The 23,387-nt window shown below is 40.4% G+C and overlaps 1 protein-coding gene across 2 annotated transcripts in view; it reads left to right on the forward strand.

The window, feature by feature from the left end:
- Positions 1-23,387, forward strand: part of fam189a2 (family with sequence similarity 189 member A2) — a 124,820-nt gene that overhangs the window by 10,198 nt on the left and 91,235 nt on the right. For both annotated transcript variants that reach the window (XM_069922363.1, XM_069922353.1), the window contains exon 2: positions 15,260-15,316. In XM_069922363.1, coding sequence (XP_069778464.1) covers positions 15,260-15,316 — 57 coding nt within the window. The remainder of the gene's footprint in view (positions 1-15,259; positions 15,317-23,387) is intronic.

A 23,387-nucleotide genomic window follows, 5' to 3' on the forward strand; every position in this document is an offset into this window, starting at 1 on the left:
CAAACTGCTGAAGGTGAGATTGATGCATTTAAGACCAGTGATCCAGATCTCTACAGGAAGTCCAATATGATCTACAGACGGCCATCTCATTAGCAAAGAGGCAATTCCAAGGGAAGCTAGAGACAGAATCAGATATTCACCAGCAATTGCAGGTATTGCAGGCCATTACATCTGAAAAGATCATACTTCAATATTCAATGAGCTGAACACCTTTTATCCTAGATTTGAAAAGGAGAGCTCAACGGTACATATGAGAATCTCTGCAGAAGCTGATGACCCTGCGATATCTGTCTCAGAGGCCTACATCAGAATATCCTTCAAGAGGGTGAACCTTGCCTGATGACGTACCTGGCAGGGTACAGAAAGTCTGTGCCACCAACGAGCTGGAGTGTTCATGGACATTTTCAATCTTTCATTGCTGCAGACAGAGGTTCCCACCTGCTTCAAAAGGGCATTAATCATACCAGTGCCTAACAAGAGCTGTGCTCATATGTCCTGTGATGAAATGATTTGAGAGGTTGGTCATGGCCAGAATTAACTCGAACCTAAGTAAAGATCTGGACCTACTGCAATTTTCCTTCCATCACAATCGCACCACGGCAGATGCAATATCACTCAGCTCAGCTTTTGATACCTCAGTGTTGGTCAACAGGCTACAGAACCTGGGTCTCTGCCATCCCCCTCTGCAACTAGATCCTTGACTTCCTCATCAGAAGTCCACAGTCAGTACAAGTCAGAAAGCACATCTGCTCCTCACTGACAATGAACACAGGCGACCTCAAGAATTCATGGTTAGCCTTTTGCTCTGTACCATGACTGCATCTAGGCATGCCATCTACAAATTTGCCAATGACATAACTGTTAACAGCAGTATCACAGACGGCAATGAGGAAGCATACAAAAGGGGGATAGATCAGCTGGTTGAGTGGTGTCATAAGGAGCTGATTATGGACTTTAGGAAGGGGAAATCAGGAGAACGTGAACCAGTCTTCATTGAGGGCTGAGCAGTGGAAACGGAATCAACATCTCTGAAGATCTGTTCGGGGCCTCCATGTCAATACATATGAGGACATCTCAGAAAGAGATGCCTTAAGAAAGCAGCTTCTACCTCAAAGACCCTCACCACCCAGGCCATGCCCTCTTCATAATGGTGCCATTGGAAAGGAAGTGCAGGAGCCTGAAGATGAGCATCCAGCACCATAAGAAGAGTTTTTTTTCACCTTTGCCATTAGATTTCTGAATGGACAATGACCCACAGACCCTACCTCACTTTCTTTCTTTTGCATTCATTTATTTAAATATAATTTATAACAATATTTGTGCTGAAGTGCTGCTTTAAAACAACAGATTTTGTGACATGTTCATGACCATAAATTCTGATTCTGAGATGGACATGCATCCATGGCTCACATGAGAGGTTTACACTCTTGTCTCTGGAGCCAGAAACCTGACTCCGATAGCTCATTTGCTATGTCATTTTCTCTGCTCTGTCCCACACTCTCCCACCCAGAAATGACTCATTAGAGTTGAGCTTGTACTATTAGCAAAACACTTCCTGAACATCTGAATCGTGAGTTGATGCTGCTTGGTCATTTCTGGGACAAAATGTCAGGTCAATTAGGGAATTCATCTGAGCATAACTTTAAAATCTACAGTGAACTATTTAAATGCTGTTAACATTAGAGTGTAGTCCACCATGCAGACCAATCTGATCAAAGGAATAATATCAGGATAGGTCTCAGTGGCAGATTCTCTCCTGCTGTCTAAAGGATCAGCGCAGTGATAACTGTTTGCATTCACCAGAGAGAAGTGACAGGGCTTCACTCCTGAAAAACTTTGGCCCACAGATCTCAGTTAAAAGGGGGGCATTAGCATGCTGGAGGGGGGAAATGCTGGCAAGGACCGACCTGTCGTTCAGACCATCCCTCTGACGTGGGACAGGAGGGCACTCTTTTTATTGCGTCAATTGTCTCTAGATGCTATGACTAGTGATGTTTGATGTATTCTAGTGACGCAGCTGGGGGCGGGTGGAGAGTCATTAGCATGCGTCGACCTAAACGCTAGGGAGTGGGGTGGGTCTGACAGCCAGGGATGGTTGCGACCGTATTGGGGGGGCACAGCACCTCTTTGGGGGGGGGGGGAACTGCTGTGGATGCGCCCCCTTGGCGCCAACCTTGACTGTAACTCTGATGCAGGTTTTGCAAAGAATGCACTGGGTGATACAATTCCCTGCCCAATGTTTTGGACTGTTTATGGGATACTTGGACCACATTGTCCTGTGACCAAAACAGAAATGTTGGGGGAACTCAAAATAGGTGAGAGGTATCCGTGGAAAGAGAAACCAAGTCAACATGTCATGGTGAAGACCCTTTGTCGGATCTAAGCTTGGGTTCATTGCCACATCTACCAAGGTTCGGTGATAAAGTTTGTTTTGCGAGCTATCCAGTCAGATATCTAGAAGGAATGAAAGCAAATTAAGTAACAAAGAATGTGCTCCTTTAATTTGCTTTCCATACTTGAATGGACATGGCAAGAGAATATAGTCTTAACACAGCAAATGAGATTGCTGTAAATGGACAAAAAGGTTGGCATGGATGTATTGGAGCATATGACTACATGGCTTCCAACATGCACATTCTTCTGCCTGAATCTACTCTCTGTAATCACCTGACAATTTGCCCTCCTTTTGCTCTTTTTGTCCATCTCAGCATAATAGTGCCCATGTGTTACCCTAATCTTTTTCACCATCAAAATACTGACCTTCCTGATCACTTCCTGCCCAGATCCTCCAATTTCAGACCCCACATTCTGACTTCTCCCTCTCCTGAGGCCAGCTGTGTGGGGAAAGGCCAAGAATCATGGTTTTGAATCTTAAAATATGCAACATGTAGATTTGTGAGTTGGAAGGGAAGGTTGAGAACCACTGCTCTCTCTTTATTGCGTCAATTGTCTCTAGATGCTATGACTAGTGATGTTTGATGTATGCTAGTGACGCAGCCGGGGGCGGGTGGAGAGTCATTAGCATGTGTCGACCTTGACGCGAGAGGGAGTGGGGTGGGTCTGACAGCCATGGTCCAATAATCAATACTGTTCCTGGCACATCCTGTGGACATCCCACTGGAAATTCCAGGCAACTCTTTTATGTGGAAGTTGTTAAAAATAGATTAGAATGGAGATAACACCACCACAGCCGTCCCAGAGACTCCCAGTTGTGCATTTGCTATAGATTTTGTGCTTTGGGTATGTCATGTAAACGATTCCAAAGTGTTCATGCTAATGCTGTTGAGGCCTCGCTTGGAGTACAGGGTAAGTGCTGGCATCTTAATTAAGAAAGAATGTGCTGGCATTGAAGACATTTCAGAGAAGATTCACAAGAATGATTCCTGCAGTGAAGGGATTGGCATATGAGAGATGTTAGTCAGCTCCTGGACTGTACTACTTGGAGTTCTGAAGAATGACAGGGGACAACATTGAGCATTTTGAATGTTGAAAGGCCTGGACAGAGTAGATGTGGCAAAGTTGTTTTCTATGGTTGTGAATTCTAGGACAAGAGAGCGCAACTTCAGGATTGAAGGATGTCCATTTAAAATAAAATATTGCTATTGGTCAGTTCTGCATCTCATGTGGGGGGTATTTCTGTGGCCAGAGAGTAGTGAATCTCTGGCATGGCTGTGGTGACCAGGTTGTTGGGTGTATTTAAGGCAGAGATTGATAGGTATTTGAATAGTCAGTTATCAAAGGTTATAGGAAGAAGACAGGCGAGTGGGGCTGAGTGGAATATGGATCAGTTTGCGATGGAATGGCGGTGCACACCTGATGGGCCAAATGGCCTACTTCTGCTCTTATATCTTATGGAGACTGTGATGGTGAATTAAAAACCAACTTATGCCAAGTGAGCTGAATGGCCATTTGTATTGCATGTAGTTCTGGTCACCTAGCTGTAGGAAGATGTTAAGCTAAAAAGGGCACAGAAGAGATTAATAAAGTTGTTACTGGGCCTGGAGTGCCTGAGTCAAAAGGAGAAACTGGATGAGCTCAGACATTTTTCCTTAGAGTGTAGAAAGCTAAGGTGTGATATTATAGAGCAGTGGTTCTCAACCCTTTCCTTTCCACTCACATACCACTTTAAGTAATCCCTATCCCATTGGTGCTCTGATTAGTAAGGTATTGCATAGGGTGATATGTGAGTTGGAAGGGAAGGTTGAGAACCACTGCTCTAGACCCAATTGTTACTAAAATATTTTGCTTGAGAAAAATTGTCATGGGCCCATTACCTTTGGAGTTATGAAACCGTGCATATAACAAGTCAATTAGGTACGATTAAAACAGTGGTTTTCAAACTTTTTTTCTTTTCACCCATCTACCTCCTTAAGCAATACTAATCACAGAGCACTTATGCCATAGGGAATACTTGAAGTGGTCTGTGAGTGTAAATAAAAAGGTTGAGAACCACTGTTATAGAGGTATTTAAAATCATCAGGAACATAGATATGATGAATAGTCAGTTTCCCCCCGTCCCCCCACCCCCCAAGAAATCTGAGAGAGACCGTTTGAATGTGGACTGAGAACAAGGTTGCCAGAGGAAGTCGAAGTGTACAACATTTAAATGACTATTGGATGGGAAAAGTTTCAAGGAATATGAGCCAAATACAGGCAAATGAGACTGGCTCAGGTAGACATTTGGCCAATATGGTTGATTGGAGCCAAAGAGACTGTTTCCATGCTCAATAACTCTATGTCATTTCGTTGAAGGTCATAGCTCTGATGACTATGACCTTTCAGTTGTGTTGTCTCTGAGGGTAGTGGGTAAGTTTTTGAAACTTCCTTTGGGCATTGTATCTTGCAATTCCATTTAAGGTGTGGGAGAGCTGGCAGATCAAATTGTGTATGGAAATGTAACGGATCGGTGTTAATATTGATTGTTACTATATTGTTAAACTATATTTTATCTAGATATGATTTAATAACTTAGTTTTGGGTGATTGCAGGGGCACAAAGACATTTTAAACACGCATGGTTCTTTGCAGCTGAAGCTGACTTCAGTATCAACAAATGCATTTGCATTTTAAACACTATTGACCAGAGAAGCCGAAGAGTCTGATATTGCATTGCAAGGAGAAGAGATGAAAGATTTTTGATGGTTGTTCAGATAAATGGGACAATGGATTGTTTGTTCGAGTATACATGAAGCCATTTTGTTCATAAATTCCAGATAGTCCGGAAACAGGTTCTGTAAATACGTGGACATCCATTTGAAAAGATTATGAACTTCAAAAACAGGAATTATGTCCATGTGACTGAGAGATTTACTAGAAATATATTATTGAAATGAGAGACAAAGAATTCAGTTGAAGAAAACCTACCATTCTGTTGAGATGCAGAACTGACCAATAGCAATATTTTCTGCGAAGGGGGAAAAAGCTGCCTATGTTACTCCTGGAAAAGGAGAACATAAGTAACCCATTTCTGACTGTCTCTTAGAGATAAAGAGGGCAATTTCATCGTTTGGAACACAGATTCCAAAGTCTTCAATTAAAAGAAGAAAACGCTGGTGTGAAGAAAATTGCTCTGAAAGACAAATCATCGAAAGAATTGTGAGTTTAAAGAGGCCTGAAGATATGATGTTAAAAAGCACTTTATAATTAATTTTGAACTGAAAATGAGACGTTTAAGCAGGACTAAAATGATGCTGAACTTTTAAAATGGACTTCTCAGAGTTTGTTACTTTAACACACATGATGACCAAGTTGTCAGTCTGAACTAGACCCATTTCCCTGGGTGTGACCCATATCCCTCTAATCCAATGGTTCTCAACCTTTTTCTTTTTTCTCACATAACCACAGAGCACCTATTACTTCCTATACCTTGGGTGCTCTGTGATTAATAAGGGATTACTTAAGGTGGTACGTGAGCGGGGGAGAAAAATGGTAGAGAACCACTGCTCCAAACCTTCTCTGTCCATGTACATTCCAAGTATCATCATTGTACCAGCCTCTACCACTTCTTCTGCAGCTCATTGCTTGCACCCACCAAACCCTGTGTGAAAAAAGATGTCCCGCAGGTACCTTGAAAATCTTTCCCATCTCACTTTGCACCTATGTACTCTACTTTTAGACCCCCTTACCCTAACAAAAACAATAGAGTCCATTGACTGAGAAATGAAAGTAAATAGTATAAGACTGCCTTAAATCTGGGATAGTGCTGCAGCTGCCAGAAGATCAAAGGACATCAGGGTTAGTGCCGGACTGATGCCACTGAGGCCATTCCTGGGGTGACTGATCTTCTTCAGGAAGAGGCAGTTTGGGGGGGATGTCACGTGATGAGGTAAATCCAGGACATAGGAATCTGGCTCTTCCGAGGGAAAAGTTTTTTTTTTAAAAAGAGGGGGGAGTGAAGAGACTGCAAACAAATTTTTGGAAACTGTTCTTAAACAGACAGAGAATACTTTTATATATGTCACCTGAAAATGCATTGCTGGCCCATCGGGGGTGCAACAAAAAAGAACAAGAACAACAAGAAAGGCCTAGTTTATAGATGAATCCAGGTGCTGTGGTGAAGACTTCTACCCGAGAGGCAACAGCTCCAAAGGTGATAAAGTGGAGAACTGCAGCGCTAATGCAGCTGCAGCAACGGAGGGACGATGAGGAAGACGCGTTACTGCGCATGCACAGATTGTGGGAATATGAACGACCGTTAAGGATCGCTGTCTCTACAGGCTGATTACTCAACAGAACTCCAGGCCAGTGACGAAGAATAAGAACAAAACCAAGACGAAGATGAAAAGACAGGGGCTGATATTAAAGGTATTAAAGTTAAAATGTCAGTTAATATTCAAAAATTAAGCACAGAAACTTTAATTATTATGAAGGAGCTGAAACAAGTAAGAATGGACATTAAAAAATCTGATGAGAAAACTAATAAAATCTATGACATAGTTAATGCAAAAAAGATTTGATGTGGAAGAGAGAGTTAAGAATGTGGAATTTGATGTGGCAATGGTTCAAGAAAGAATGGATAAAATGGACAACTCAGCTGATGCATTGGCTGTTGTTAAGCGATTGTGTGGGAAAAGTGGACTCTTTAGAGAACTTCAGTAGAAGAAACAATATCAAAGTTGTTGGGCTTAAAGAAGGTGACAAAGCTGACATTATAATAATTTTTTTTCAACACTAGATCCCAGGAATCTTTGAACAGGAAGAGTTTCAAGGAGATATTGAAATAGAGAGGGCTCTTGGGCCCTAAGGGTACAATTATCACCAGATCAAAAACCACAGCCTATTTTAATAAAGTTTCTTTGTTATCAAGTGAGAGCTTACAGCAAAACAGCCAAGGAAAGATAGGGTCCATTAGAACATAATGGAAACAAGATCTTCTTTTATCCTGACATTAGCTTTGAATTGTTGAAGAAAAGGAAAGAATTCAACCCAGTGAAGAACACTTGATGGAAAAAAAATTATAGCTTCATTTTTTTTTACAAGGAGGACCGAACGAGTTCTCCACAGATCCCAGACGTGCTCATTTTACCAGATATTAGTCAAGAATTTGACCAGAGGGCAGCGCAGCAAGCAGGAGTTTGAAACTTCTCTTGAAATATAATAAAGTTGATTAAGATGAGGTTAATCTGTATTAAAAATGTGAATTAAAGTAAAATTGTGTTTGGGGTAGCTGAAGGAAAATGGACTGATATCTACTGAATCATGTGTGTTTGTGGCTTTGGCCACTACCCATAAAGTAGAGGGGGGTAATATTGTTGAATATTATTGTAACAACATTAATTGGGGGGTTTGTTTACTTTATATTTTTATTTTTCCTTTCTATCCGGATTGCCTGAGAAAATTATGTGGAGAATTGAAAAACCAGGTAGTTGAGAGGAGAGACAAAGGGGAGATGTTCTCTAAGGATGATTTATTTAAAAAAAAACAGCAATGAGTAACATATTGAATGCTTTGCTATTTATGGGATTCACAGTCCGGTGAAGAGGAAAAGGTTATTGGCAATTAAGAAAATGAAAGTAGATATAGCTTTTCGACTAGAAACTCATTTAATTGAAAAGAACATCAGAAATTAAAAAGAGATTTTGATAGGTTATATTGTAGCTTCTTCATTTATCTCAAAGGCAAGGGGTGTAGCTATTTTAATGGATAAGAAACTTCAGGTCCTGTGGGTAGATATATTATGATAAATTGTCAATTTTTTCAAAGCATTTGATGCTTATGAATAAATATGCACCAAATATGGATGATGATAAATTCATAAAAGAAACCTTTTTTTTAATTTGGCAAATGCAAATAAAAATATTTTAAAAGAAGACTTTAATTTTTAGATCCAATTCTAGATAGGTCAACAAGAATGGCAGTAAGGACAAAAGGATCCAAAACTACACTGTCATTGATGAACGTCTTAAATTTGGTAGCTTGGAGAAGGTTTCATCCAAGAGAGAGGGATTATTCCTTTTATTCTCATAGACATGATTTGTATTCTAGAATTGACCTATTTTTAATGTCTGCACACCTTCAGGGTAGAACACAGCATATAGTGAATAAGTGAAGGATTTTATCTGATCATTCCCCTTGGTTGTTAGCAATAACAATGGTAGATAGACAAGAATCAGTTTATTAAAAAGGAAAAACTTGTGAATTTATTAGATAAAACGCCTTTTTGAAACAAACTTAATTCATTTCCTAATAAATTTATTTTTTATGGGATGCAATGAAAACGTATATACGTGGTCAAATAATAAGTAATACTTCTAAAATTAAGAAGGATTACATGAAAGAATTGGAACAATTGGAGACAGAGATCACGAATTTAGAAAAAAGATTTACAGAGGAAGTAACTGAGGATAAACAAAGATCCCTTATAAATAAAAAGCTTCAATATAATACTTTACAAACATACAGAACAGAGAAAGTGATTATAAGCATTAAATAGAAGTATTATGAATTAGGTGAAAGAGTCCATAAGGCTTTAGCATGGCAACTAAAGACAGAACAAGCCTGAGAAATATTATTGCAACTAAGAATGATTCAAATCTAATTTCTTACAAACCTCAAGAAATTAATGATAATTTTAAACAATTTTACTTAAAGTTGTATAAATCAGAATCTTTGAAAGATGATAACAAAATAGATAATTTTTTTATCCCAAATTAATTTATCCATATTTGATTTGGATGATCAAAGAGAGTTAGCTGCACCTTTCACATTGACTGAGGTTAGTTCTTTACAGAGTAAGAAGTCTCCAGGAGAGGATGGTTTCCTGCCTGAATTTTGCAAAGAGATTTAAGATTTATTAATTTCTCCATCTGTTAGGTCAGACGGATGAAACACATACACTGCCTGAATTTTTTAAAACCGCAATAATCAGTGATTTAAAAAAAAAATAGATCCTTTAAAGCCTTCTTCATATAGACCTATATCTTTATTAAATGCAGATTATAAAATATTTGCAAAAATATTGGCAAATAGGTGGGAAAATATTATTCAAGTTAATAAATATGGATCAAACTGGATTTTTTAAAAAAAGTCAGCAGATAATATGACAAGATTGAGTATAATACATCTGGCACAGGAAAGAGAAGATTTGCGTGTAATAGTGGTGTTAGATGCAGAAAAGGCATTTGATGGACTAGAATGGGATTTTTTTTATTTAAAGTACTTGACAAGTTTAGATTGGGACAGAGGTTAATTGGATTAAGACCCTGTATAATGGACCAAGAGCTAAGGTAGTGACAAATGGGAAAGTCTCTAACTTCAATTAACCAGATCTAGTAAACAAAGGGTTTAGGGTCACCAGCCTTATTTATTTTGGGTAGAAGCATTGGCAGAATTGATTAGGTCTGATCTTGACATTAATGTTTTCAGAGTTGGTAGAGAGGAACATGATGTAATAATTTATATGATGGGAACAGAAACTTCACTACGTAAATTATATTCAAGATGAAAAGAATATGGAATAGTATATGGTTACAAAGTAAATTGGGATAAAAGTGAGATTATGCCTCTTGCAACAGGTAATTATGCACAATATTTTAAAGTTACTCAATTTAAATGGCTGGTAAATGGAATAAAATATTTAGGAATAAGAATAAATATTAACTTTTTAAAAACCTATTTCAATTAAAGTATAATCCCTTATTTAAGAAAATCAATGAATATTTAAGAAAATGGATGGAATTACCTACAACTTTGTTGGGAGGAGTTAATCGTATAAAAATGAATATTTTCCTAGGATCCAATATTTTTTTCAAACATTGACTATATTTATCAAACAGAATTTTTTTCAAGAATGGCAAAATACTGAGTTTCATTAGAAAAATTAACTTGGAAATTTGAAATGGAATGTTTACAATTTACAAAATTTAAAAATTACTGCAATGCAGCACAATTGAGATTTCTTTCTTCCTTTTATGAGGGGGGAGGAAAAACCAGCCTGGGTTAAGATAGAGATGGACAAAATAGGGGTGATGATATCTGAAGATTTTGTATATAAATGGGATAATAGATTAATAATTGGAAAAAGAGATGCTTCATTGTTGAAACATTTGATCAATATATGGAATAAGGTAAATGTTGAACTGGGAATGAGGAATCATGAGATACCTAAAATGCCATTGATTCAAAATAGGCTTATTCCTTTTACAATCAATAATAGACTTTTTAGTAATTGGTCTAGTAAAGGAATTAGGAGAATAGTGGATTGCTTTGAAGGGAAGAGCTTAATGACATTTGATCAATTGAAATATAAATATGGATACAAAATAATACAATATTTTGTTATTATCAAATAAAGGTGTATTTTTGGGACAAATTGGGTCTAACCATGTTTTTGTTTGAAAGGAGTGAAATAGAAAGTTCAATTTGTAATAAATCTATAAAAAAATTTATTTCAGCAAAAGGGAATGCGAAACAAGGAATCCATAGATTAAAGTTGGGAAACTGATTTAAATATTAATATTGGAGAGAAAATTTGATTGGAATTATGTCACGATATTATCACATGCAATAAATCTTAGATATAGTTTGGTTCAATATAACTTTTTGCATCAATTATATCTTGTCCCACAGAAATTAAATAGACTGAAATCAGGTTTATCAGATAAATGCTTTGTGTGTCATCAAGAGGGAGGTACTTTTTTTACACTCCTCTTGGGCATGTCCAAAATTGAGACCTTTTTGGATGGAACTGGGAGCATTTTAGAACAAGTTACTAAAGTTAAACTTCCTCAAGATCCAATGCTTTTTGTATCAGATAATATATCTGGGATTTAATGTTTCAAAAGGAATTTGTGAAAATTGCACTGGTAGTTGCAAGAAAATGAATAGTAGTGTCATATAAATTTGGGAGTGGATGGATGGCATGCTGAAATTTGTAGTTGTATACTTCTTGCAAAAGAATCACGTATAATTTAAGAAATAAATATGATAATTTCTTAAGTCTGGTGCCCATATTTTATATACTGTATGTATTACATCATGAAATTATCCCCTCAACCTCAAAAACCTTATCAACTCTTTGGTGTTTATATGTTCAATAGAGGCACATTTTGATTAAAGTTAGTGTAACTTTAGAAACCAGATGTATTTTTCTCTCTTCTTACTTTTTGTATTCTTCTTTCTTTTTCTGTATTTCTTTTTATGTTTTGGGGTTATTATTTGGAGGGGAGGGATTGGGATGGAATAAATTACTATGTATTTAAAGATAAATGAAAGACATTTCTGTATTTAGATATTATACATGTATGAAATTTTTTAAAAATATTAAAAAAGAAAGAAAGAGGCTGTTTGTGGATTTCTCCCTCACCTTCTGTGAGTGGAGAATTGCAAAAAAATCTAATTTCTGGTATGAACCCTTTATCATCTATAGTGTCCTCTGATCCCATGTGCAAGGTTGGGGAAGCTCCCCTCATGGATCATCCCTGTTCTCACCCAAAGCCAGGTCAATAAATATCTTCTTGATTATTCATTTATAGGACAATGATTAAAATTCTCACCATTTACATTGAGCAGTGATGACGATGTACCTTCACGAGGAAAGAGGTGGTGGTTAAGTTGACCACTTTGCTATGGACTTGACTGGAGGCCTAGATGCCAGGTTCCTCTCTAACAAGATGTTAATGGACCAACTAACACTGATATTTTTTTTTTAAATAATAGTTTAATTAATTAGTTTCTATTCCTGGTGGTTTGCAGTTACCAAACTTTAAAAATCTAGATTTCTGGATTAAAAATGGAGCAGCTAATCACCATGCTTCCATGTAGCAGGTCTGAAAGAACCCTTTCTTTCACCACCAATGCCAATCCCATCTGACTCTTAGAATGTTCTTTGTCACTGTTCACAACCTCATGGTATCATTTTGTTCCTTTTCTCCTGGCCCTAACTCACTCAGACAATTTCCTGTTTGTATTTAGAGATGCTTCTGTCTCCTTATACTTCGCCATATATGGAATGTTTTCAGATGTATTGTACGATGTCCTGTGTAACATAATCAGTGGCTCCTTTCTGCTGTCGACTCCAGCAACTGAGAAATACTTAATTTTCACTGATACTGGTCTCTTCCCAAATTGAGGTGCAGAAATTAAATAACTCTTATTCACTGACATTGTGACATTTCATCTTTTTCTTTGCATAATTAGCACACAAGAAGCTGGAACTGGAGTTGACCAGGTGGTTGACAGAGGCTACACTGTCATTGTCAGATCTTGCTCATCAACTCTATCACCTGACCCTCATCCATTGCTCCTCTAGTTGCCTAACAAACTGTCCATCTTGGCTGTAAATATACCCAACATCCAAGCACCTTGTCCTACTGAGGCTACACAATCCTCTCGTGGGGAAATTTTATCTTAGTCCAAAAGCTGACGCTTTGTTCTGACACTCAGATTTCCAGTTCCAGAGTAACTAGTCTTTCAAAGTGAAGTACAGTAAAATTTCTGGTATCTGGCACCTACGGAGATTGGTAGATATCGGATGAGCGATTTTTCCGATTGTTTGAGACTACCTGTTGCATGAATGCAGAACTAACAACAAGGTGCACCAATTTTAAACTTTTTTTAAAAATTCATTTAATTTCTTCAGTTTTTCTAGTTGCTTGAAGTTGCCATTTGCTGAATTCCAGATAAGAGATTTTAATGCATTTCTAATTCATTGTAAAGTTTTGGATGTAACCTAGTTAAATGAATGTCAGGACGTAACTTGGTTGAGATTATCAGTTCTGGACAACCATCCAGATGGCTTGACCACTTTAAGAGACTCCATATCTGGTCCTTAAGTATTGTTTTCAATGTAAACGGTAACTATAAGCTTGCATATTAGAGGTGCTTCCATGGTAAACTGGTTAACATTGTTCCACTATTAGAATAGGTTTATTAAGGTGAGCATAAATAATGTAAGAGTTGGCCCAAGGGAGTTATAAATGATTTTGAACTTATTTAAAGAGGGATTTACTTTCCTTGGAGGCACTCCAAAGAAGTTTCTCTAGATCAGTGGTTCTCAACCTTTTTCCAATCACATACCACTTTAAGTAGTCCCTATGCCCTCGATGCTCTGTGATTAGTAAGGGATTGCTTAACGTGGTATGTAGGTAGGAAGGGGAATCACTACTCTCGGCCCAATTGTTCCTGAAATATTTTTCTTGAGAAAAATTGTCATTGGCCCATTTCCTTTGGAATAATGAAACCGTGAACATAACGAGTCAATTAGGTACGATTAAAACAATGGTTTTCAAACTTTTTCTTTTCACCCACATACCATCTTAAGCAATCCTTTACTATTCACAGAGCACCGATGGCATAGGGAATTCTAAAAGTGGTATGTGAGTGGGAAGAAAAAGGTTGAGAACCACTGCTCTAGATAGAGTCCTGGGATGAAGGAGGTGTCTTGCAATGAAAAGCTGGATCTATATTCTCTGAAGTCTCAGTGATTAATGTGGGGTATATGTGGGCTGATATCGCCTCAAACCATGCATCTTGGCGCCTCACAGTTCGGCGGGCAGCAACCTCCTTTGAAGAAGACCGCAGAGCCCACCTCACTGTCAAAAGACAAAGGAGGAAAAACCCAACCCCAACCAACCAATTTTCTCTTGCAACTGCTGCAACCGTGTCTGCCTGTCCCGCACCGGACTTGTTAGCCACAAACGAGCCTGCAGCTGACGTGGACATTACCCTTCCATAAATCTTCGTCCGCGAAGCCAAGCCAAAGAAAGAAAATGTAGGAAGGAATTTCCCTATAGTAGAGAAGCCTCTGAGTAAATGGACAACAATAGACTTGGGCCAAGAAGGAATGTCTTTTGAGTATTGAATCTTCTGAATCCTCTGCCTAGTGGACTTTGAGTTCTGAGCTGTAGTGAGTATTTAAGCCTGATGGATTATTTTTTAGACTACTGGATAACTGAGAGTCATGGAGATCAGCAGGAAATTGTAGATGAGGCCATAGATCTGATCAGGTGTGATTGAATTGAATGGTTAAGTGTATTTGCGTGGTCATTTGGCCCATTTCTGGTGTTCTTACCCCCATTCCATGTTTATATAACTGACAGTGGTCAGATGTGATGGATGCATCAAGCCAGGAAGGTCAATGCAATTGAATAAGGCAGTTCAGAACATCTTTGTTATGTACAGATGACAAGGACCTTTATAGTGTACTGTTGTTGATGTACAAAGGTGTGGAAGGTAAAATCCAGGTTTTTGCACATGGGATCTGACTGTACCTGAAAAGCAGGAAACCGACCTTGGCTCTTTTTCCACAATTAAACCCTTAAAAAGTCCCAATTCTTTCAAATTTGGACCTCCTTTTAAAACCAAGGACAGTAAAATCCACATTATATGGAATTCAAGTAGCTGGCCAAAAAATTGCAGAAAATAAATAGGTAAAAAATGCTAAAGTTGAAAATTGTCACCCCCTAGTGATTAGTTCACCAATCACGCAACAGGCACTCAAGCAACCGGAAAATTCACTTATCCATCATCTTGCCATTTTCCACACGTGCTGGTTACTGGGGGGTGGGGGTTTAACTGTATACACAGCTAATCAGAATTGAATGAAGTATAATTTAAGAGGAATATGCATTGAGTGGAGGGACTGTGATCAGGTGAAGACACAAGAGATTGGGTTTGATTTGATATCCTGTTCAGTACAGACATGGTAGCCTGTTCCTGTGCTAATGCTGAGGAAGATAATTTGGCCCATTATGCCTGATTTAGCATTTTAATCTGAACACGAGAACAATCTTTCTGACTTGGAATTTCTTTCTAATTTACAGGTAATTCTTTCTGGCATCCTGGGATTAACCACATGGAAAAGGCCAATGCTGCTTTTGGTAGGCAAGCTTTGATTTGTGTCTGTCATCATGTTAAAATGATTCAATTCCTATTGCCGCACAGGCCTATAAACTTTAATCTCCAACAAAACAATGTTTCACTGTCGAGTCCACTTGCTTTCCCAACTTTATATTGAAATCTCAGAGAGTTCAATCTCTCCTCCATTTTCTATTTCTTACTTAATACAAGGTTTTTGGAAACTCTGTTATCACCCATCAATAACTTTTTCCATTTCTCCAGAAAAACAAGAACTTGCTTGAACACTTGTTTTATCTCTGAGCATCTTGCTTGGAGGCTCTTGTTTTATATAAACCTGGAGTTGGGTCAACAACTTGTGAGCTGGGTCTTTTGCTGAGCAATTAAAAAACAGATTTATCTTTGCTCGAGGACCGATTCATCCAACGGTGTGGTGCAATTATTTTGACTATTTTTCATTTTCCATCAATAAACAAGGAGATAACATCACCAACTGCTACAAAATACACAGATATCCCCCAGTGATTTACATACATGTGGTGCTTCTCCCCCCTCCCTTGAAAAGAGAGTAAAGAAAGAGAGACCGTGGGGCCACCCCTTATGTCATTTCCTCTGTTAATCCATCAATTGTCGGGATGTGACTACTGTTGTGCTCCCGTCCATGTTGTACAATTTTGATCTTATTCTTAGAATAATTTCCATGAAGAATGTAATTATCAAATCATTTTGCTGATGCTCGTTATCTAATGTGGGGTGCCTTTTAGCTAAACTGATGGTCATCTACCATTAAATTTGAAAATGCTGAAACACTCAGATTTTAAGGAAGCATCTGTGGAGCCAGAAACAGTTAATGTTTCAGCATTTATGCACAGATGTTACCTGTATTTTCTCTTTGTATCTTGTATTCCCAGCATCTGCAGTGTTTTCTTTATGAATTACTGCCCAGATATTGCATGGCTTCCCGTTCAACCTAATCCACAAAGTGTCCAGGGATCCGTTTTCACTGTGTTAGGGGTGCTTCGTTAACACTAGACATCCTGGTACAGGACATTGTCAAGTAACATTTAAAGACTAGAGAAAAATATTGATAAATTGAGTGCAAACCATCATATGGGAAAGGATTTTGGAGCACAGCCAAAGGTCTCTTCACATCTTCACCCCGAACCCTTTAACAAAATTGTAAAAGAGTCTGTCTCTTATTTGCGCATCCATATCTAGTTAATCTCTCGTTCAGTCGCACAGCCTGGATTTGAAGTTTTCAAAGTATAGAGGAATGGAAACATTCCACTGCAGTGTGACAATGAGCGGTTTACAGTCGACTTCCTTCCTTGCAAAATTGCTGCTCTGATGTGCAGAAACCAGGTTCTAAGAAATGAAAGGCTTGTATTTCTCCAGCCCCTTTTCACAGTCCCTGGACATTCAGCATGTTTTGCAACCGCAGAAGCTGCTAGACAATAATACCATTGTTGGCACCTAACAGAAAAGCTCTGGTCATTTCAGATGTAGGAACGATACGCTGAGTTATTTTGAGGGCCAGAATAATCCTTGCGATCCTTTTGACAGTCTAAAATATGTAAGGGAGTATAATTTTAGTGAAAGCCAGAAATAGATTATACAATATAATTTTCTAAATTAGGTGGAAGGCGCTGAGGATAGGAATTTTCTGTTTACTGAGAGGCAATGTTCCTTTCTGACCTGTACATGAATCATTCACATCTTCCAGTGATCGCACTAACAAGAATCTACAAGTATTAATTTTCACCTTCTCAACAAGTGTTGATTTCCACTCTCTCTATTTCATGTTGCTAGTTTTAGTGAGGCCTGTTCCTAGAGAATTTATCTCATACCTTCCTCACCACTCCTCCTCCTAGTCCATCAGCAGATGTATTTTTCTCTCAAAATGATCAATTTTTAAATACAATGAAGATTTTTTTAAATGCCTTTCGTTAGTTATGTTGGGTAAATGTTTAGTTCCTCATGACTCGGAGAATTGCAATGATATTTGTCATTTATGATTTCATCTGTCAACTTGTATCAACGATGGTTAACATAATCTCTTCCTTCTGTCCCAAGGACATAAGTTCATGATCCACTCCATTTGGAGTGTAATACATTTTTTATGGTATTATTGAATTTACAACTTATTAAAATATGATAGTTTGCTTGTAAGAGAAATTGAAAATAATAAAATCTGCAAATCTGAAATTAAAAAAAAAACAATAATTGGTGGAACACTCGATAAATCAATTGAAAAAGAAACTGGTAGTAAGACTGTAGTGGTATGATTATGTACAGTGGCTGCCCCGCCCTCTGGGTATCTTCCTGCCTTGGCTCCTCCCTTAGTCCTGCCCATGTGATCCTGGGCCATAAAGGTCAAGTCCCCTCTCCTTCCCGCTCATTCCTAGCCTTGGACCCGGGCCAGCCGTCTCTAGTACAATAAAGCCAATTGTTCCCCTCAGTCTTTGAGTCATTATTGGGGCTACTGATAACGCCCAACAATTTATTGTACTAGATTTTGGAGGTCTCCGGTAATGGAAAAATTGATGCACCCAGAATGGCTGGAAGTAGACACCCAAGTCCCAGGTGGATGAACTGCTTCAACAACTTATTCAACTTAGAGAATGGGAGAGAAAAGGGATTAAAAGAATAGAAAATTGTTTTTTGGGAAATAATTTATTATCTTTTGAACAAATGAAGTACAAATATGGAGTAACTCATGGTACAATGTTTGCATACCACCAACTGAAAACCTAATTAAAGGACAAATTGGGAAGCAGGCTGAGGTTACCGGAAGGAAGCAGCTCTGAATATGTGATTACAGACACAATGATAATTAAGCTGCAAGAGAAAGAGAACGATGAAATAAGCTGTAAGCCCAAACAAAAATGGGATCAAGATCTAAACATAAAGATTAAAAATTGAAATATGGGATAAAAAATGAAATATGGGAAAAGCTATGCTCTGGAACTATGAGAAATACAATAAACACGAGGTTACACATGATACAATATAATTGGTTCTTCTTTCTTCTTTGGCTTGGCTTCGCGGATGAAGATTTATGGAGGGGTAAAGTCCACGTCAGCTGCAGGCTCGTTTGTGGCTGACAAGTCCGATGCGGGACAGGCAGACACGATTGCAAGGGAAAATTGGTTGGTTGGGGTGGGGTGTTGGGTTTTTCCTCCTTTGTCTTAGGCTCTATATCATGCCCCAAAAAGTTAAATAAATGGGACCCAATAGTATCAGATAGATGTTTTCGCTGTAAGAAGGAAACAGGAACAATAGTACATGCAATTTGGGAATGTGAGAAAATGGAAAAGTTTTGGGAAGATCTAAATCAGGTATTAAATAAAATCACAAAAAGCAACATACCAAAAAAATCCAGAGATCTTTCTAAGTAATAGAAGAAGTAAAGAATTAGGCCTCAAACTGGATGAAGCACAAAAAAAGATTTATTATGATAGTCTTAGCTGTAGCAAAAAAATGTATAATGTCAACCTGGAAATCAGAAGAGAGCCTGAGAGTACAGCAATGGTACATAGAAATTAATAAATGTATTCCATTGGAAAATATAACATATAATCTAAAAAATAAAGTCACGTTATTCAAACAAATTTGTGAACCATACATGGAACACAACAGAGAGGGCCTACCGCAGACCTCCACCCTCTAAAATGATAGAATGAGAAGACAAAATGAACTGACCCAGTGTGTAAAAGTAAATGACCCAATTTTCTTGTTTATTTTCATTGTGTGATGACATTGTTTAATGTGTTTATTGTGTTGTACATTGAACGTTCAGTGGGTAGGGAGGGGGGTAGGAAGGGAAGGAAGGGTGGAAAAGGGGAGAAAATGACACTGTGTATATTCAAGAGGGAAATGTTAATATGGTTCATAGTGTGAAAAATAAAAAACAAAAAAAAATTTTTAAAAATTTCCTCAACACTCCCGCTGAGGTGGTCGACTCTGATGAAAAGAAGCTAAAGATCCTTCAGGCATGAATCGGCCAGAGGGCCCTCCTGGACATCCAAAACAGCGCGACCTATAACGAGGCAATGGCTGAGCTGTGGGCGCTGTATAAGCCTAAAGTGAACGTGGTATACTCCAGTTACCTGCTGGCGCCAGAAAGCAACAGCCTGGTGAGTCCACTGAAGAGTTCATCCAGTCCCTGGTCACACTGCAAAAAGACTGTTTGGGGGAACCCACGGCCACTATATCACTAACCCAGTGCGTGGAAGACTGATTCGAGACGCCTGTGTGTCAGTTCTAAGGTCTGATTATATCCAGCAACGACTCCTCGAGGACGACCTGCTCCCACTCAGAAGGGCTATCGACTTGATCAGGACTTTAGACTTGGCCCATTTGTCAATCGCGGGCAGAACCGAGCCATCTCCGTATGTTCCACCATGAGGACCTTCAGCCTGGGACTCAGTGTCGGGTGTTACCGACCTGACCACGGCTGCAATTATGCTGATGGCATTGTCGAGATGCAACATCTATGGGCAGTCCAAGCATTTGAGATGCCTCTGCCCCGCAAGGGGGGCTACGTGTTCAGGCTGCAGGAAGAAGGGCCATTACCAAAAAGTCTGTAGGTCCTGACTGCAGTCTGGGAGCAGCGCGGCGTGTTCCAGAGGAGCTTCCGGCACTGACCACATGCGCGGTAAGGGGAGTGGCATCTTGTCGGCCACCGCTCCCAACCTCAGCACCTCTGCCTACCGCCCCGATGACGCCACTTCCGCCGCCTTCCTCATCGAACACTGCGTGGTCAACATGGAGGTCACCATCTTGGGAAGGCCTTCCCACCAACAACAACGATGAAGAAATGCCTATCCTGGCATTGGTGACTCTGAACCAAGCCAGCCCTCACCCGATCTCAAACTCCATGATGCGGATCGAGGTGAATGGGCATAAAATGAACTGTCTTTTCGATAGCGGCAGCACAGCAAGCTTTATGCACCCCGACGTGGCTCAGAGACACTCCCTCCCGGTCTGACCCTGGTTTCAATAGCTGCAAGAGACCAAAAGACCAGTATCCGGGGGTATTGTGTAGCATCGCTGATGTTGTGGGGGGAATATTATAACAATTTTGTATTGTTAATTATGCCTCGCCTCTATGCACCGATCCTCCTGGGCCTTGACTTTCAGAGTCAGTTCAGGAGTGTGACAATATTGTTCGGGGGCCCCCAACTACCGCTGACCATCCACAACCATCAGTCCCTGGCACCACCTTGTGGTCCCAGCACTCCGCCTCCAGCACAGTCCTGCAGCCTCAGCACCCAGTCTCCGGCACCATCTGCGGCCATGACCAGCAGGACCATGATGATAATCTCGCAAAGATCTTGCATATGGTCAAGTCCCTCAACTTGACGTACAACAAGGACAAGTGCGTGTTCAACATGGAGCGACTGGCCCTTCTTGGATGCGTCGTGGCACGTGGTGTCATTGCCCCCAACCCTGACCGCATGCGACCCTCATGGAGCTCCCTGACCAAACACTCTGAAGGCGCTTAAGAGGTGCCTGGGGTTGTTCTCATATTATGCACAATGGGTGCCCAACTACGCCAATAAGGCCCACCCCCTAATCCATATGACCACCTTCCCATTATCAGTGGAGACCCAGACTGCTTTTGACCAAATTCGAGGAGACATCACTTAGGCCATGATGCATGCTGTGGATGAAACCGTCCCCTTTCAGGTGGAAAGCGATGCCTCCGATTTCGCACTGGCCGCCACATTAAACCAGGCACACAGGCCAGTAGCATTTTTTTCCCTGCACTCTGCACGGTCCCGAACTCTGGCACTCCTCTGTCGAGAATGAGGCTCAAGCGATCGGTAAGAGATTTACCCTGTTGACAGACCAAAGGGCAGTGGTCTTCATGTTCAGTGCCAAACAATGGGGTAAGATCAAGAATGACAAGATTCTGAGGTGGAGAATTGAATTATCCATCTACAACTATGATATCTTGTACTGGCCAATGACCCTCCCGGATGCCCTATCCTGAGGGAAATGCACCAGCGCACATCTCAACCATCTCCAGTTCTTGCACAACAATCTGTGTCACACCGGAGTCACGTGGTTGAACCATTTTCTCAAAACATGGAACCTCCTGTACTCTGTAGAGGATGTCCGGACTGCGCCGAGTGTAAGCCCCAGTTCTACTGGCCAGTAAAGGCACACCTCATCAAGGCCACTTGCTCTTCCAAACGACTCAATGTCGATTTCAAGGACCCCCTCCCGACCACAAATAGAAACGCCTACTTCCTGATGGTGGTGGACAAATTCTCCAGGTTCCCCTTTGCAATTCCATGCCCGGATATCAAGGCCCTGAGCAGTATCTTCACTCTGTTACCCCGACTATATTTATAGTGACCTGGGGACCTCGTTCATGAGTGAGGAACTGCGAGAGTACTTTTTGGCCAGAGGCATAGCCACCAGCAGGACCACCAGCTTTAACCCCAGAGGTAATGGCCAGGTGGAAAGTGAGAACGGCACTGTATGGAAGTTGACGCTCCTAGCCTTTGGGTCCAAATGTTTGCCAGTGTCCTGCTGGCAGGATGTCCTGCCCAAAGTTCTCCATGCCATCCGCTTGTTACTGTGCACCGCTACTAACATTACCCAGCATGAATGCCTATTTGCTTTTCCTAGAAATCGGCGAATGTTTCCTCCATCCCTCCCTGGCTGACAACCCCAGGCCCGGTTCTGCTTTGGAAGCAGGTCAGGGGCCATAACATTGACTCACTGGTTGAAGTCGTGCACCTCATACATGCAAACCCTCAATACGTATTTGTGAGGTACCCGGATGGCCATGAGAACACTGCCAATATGAGACCTGGCAAGGGACAGAGACCCTGAGACTGTCTTGCCGACTACTGACCACGCTGCGGACCGGATCGTGCTGCATCAGAGCACGACCTGGAGTCTGAGCTGCCTGCCTTGCAGTCGGACATCCAAGCATCTACACCCCAGGAGGCAGTGGAGGACCCCCCAGCACTCCGGGAGTCCACTGCCAGCACCCCAACCCAGACAGTCCCTGCAGTGGACGCTCCCCCGTCAGTCCCCTCTCTGGAGGAGTGTCATACGGACATGTCAGTTCCACAGTGGTCCGGCAGAGGAGGCCGCCCGTGCGGCTCAACCTCCAGTCGGTGGGGGCGTCTGCTTCTCCCGCCCCTTTGTAATGAGTGTTAATACTGCTGCTGTTGTTCTTGCTCTATTGTTCTGGTTATTGCTGTTATTACCCCTGGTTTTGCTGTCTGTTTTCTGGTGGGTTCCATTTTTTAAAGGGGGGGTGAAGATTATGTGCACTGGCTGGCCTGCCCTCTGGGTGTCTTCCTGCCTTGGCTACTCCCTGGTCCTGCCCATGTGACCCTGGGCCATAAGGGTCGAGTCCCCTCTCCTTCCTGCTCATTCCTAGCCTTGGACCTGGGCCAGTAGTCTCTAGTACAATAAAGCCTACCTTTCCCCTAGTCTTTGTCTGTGTCATTATTGGGGCTACTGATACCCCCCAACAAAGACCTTTTATTGAAATCAAAATGTTATTTCTGTTTCTTTTTTCACAAATGCTGGTAGACCTGATGAGTGTTTTCTGCCTTTCTGTTTTTATTTTGTGTTTAAGGAGTCTTTATTTTGCTAATTCCTCTTAATAGGGACAAAGGCACATTTTTCTTTTTTGTCCCTGTGCTCCACAGTTTTAAATTTGTAAGGAAACAATTCACGTAATTAAAGTGCACATTCTACATTTTATTCAAGTTTATTTGTATACATTTTGGTTTGACCATGTAGAAATTACAGCACTTTCTATATGTAGTTCCTCCATTTCAGGGCACCATAATGTTTGGGACATTTGGCTTCCCAAGTGTTTGTGAAGACTCAGGGATGTTTCATTGCTTCATTGGTGCAGGTATAAGAGAGCTAGGTTTGCTTCTAAGCTTTTGATCACCTTTGGAGTCTGTAGCTGCCATTTTTCAACATGAGGAATAGAGTTGTGCCAATGAAAGTCAAATAAGCCATTAGAAGGTTGAAAAACAAGAATAAAACAGTAAGAGACATGGCCCAAGTCTTAGGGTGACCAAAATCAACACTTTGGAACATCATTAGGAA

Source organism: Narcine bancroftii, chromosome 1 (genome assembly GCF_036971445.1).
Source record: "Narcine bancroftii isolate sNarBan1 chromosome 1, sNarBan1.hap1, whole genome shotgun sequence".
In the NCBI taxonomy this organism is placed as follows: Eukaryota; Metazoa; Chordata; class Chondrichthyes; order Torpediniformes; family Narcinidae; genus Narcine; species Narcine bancroftii.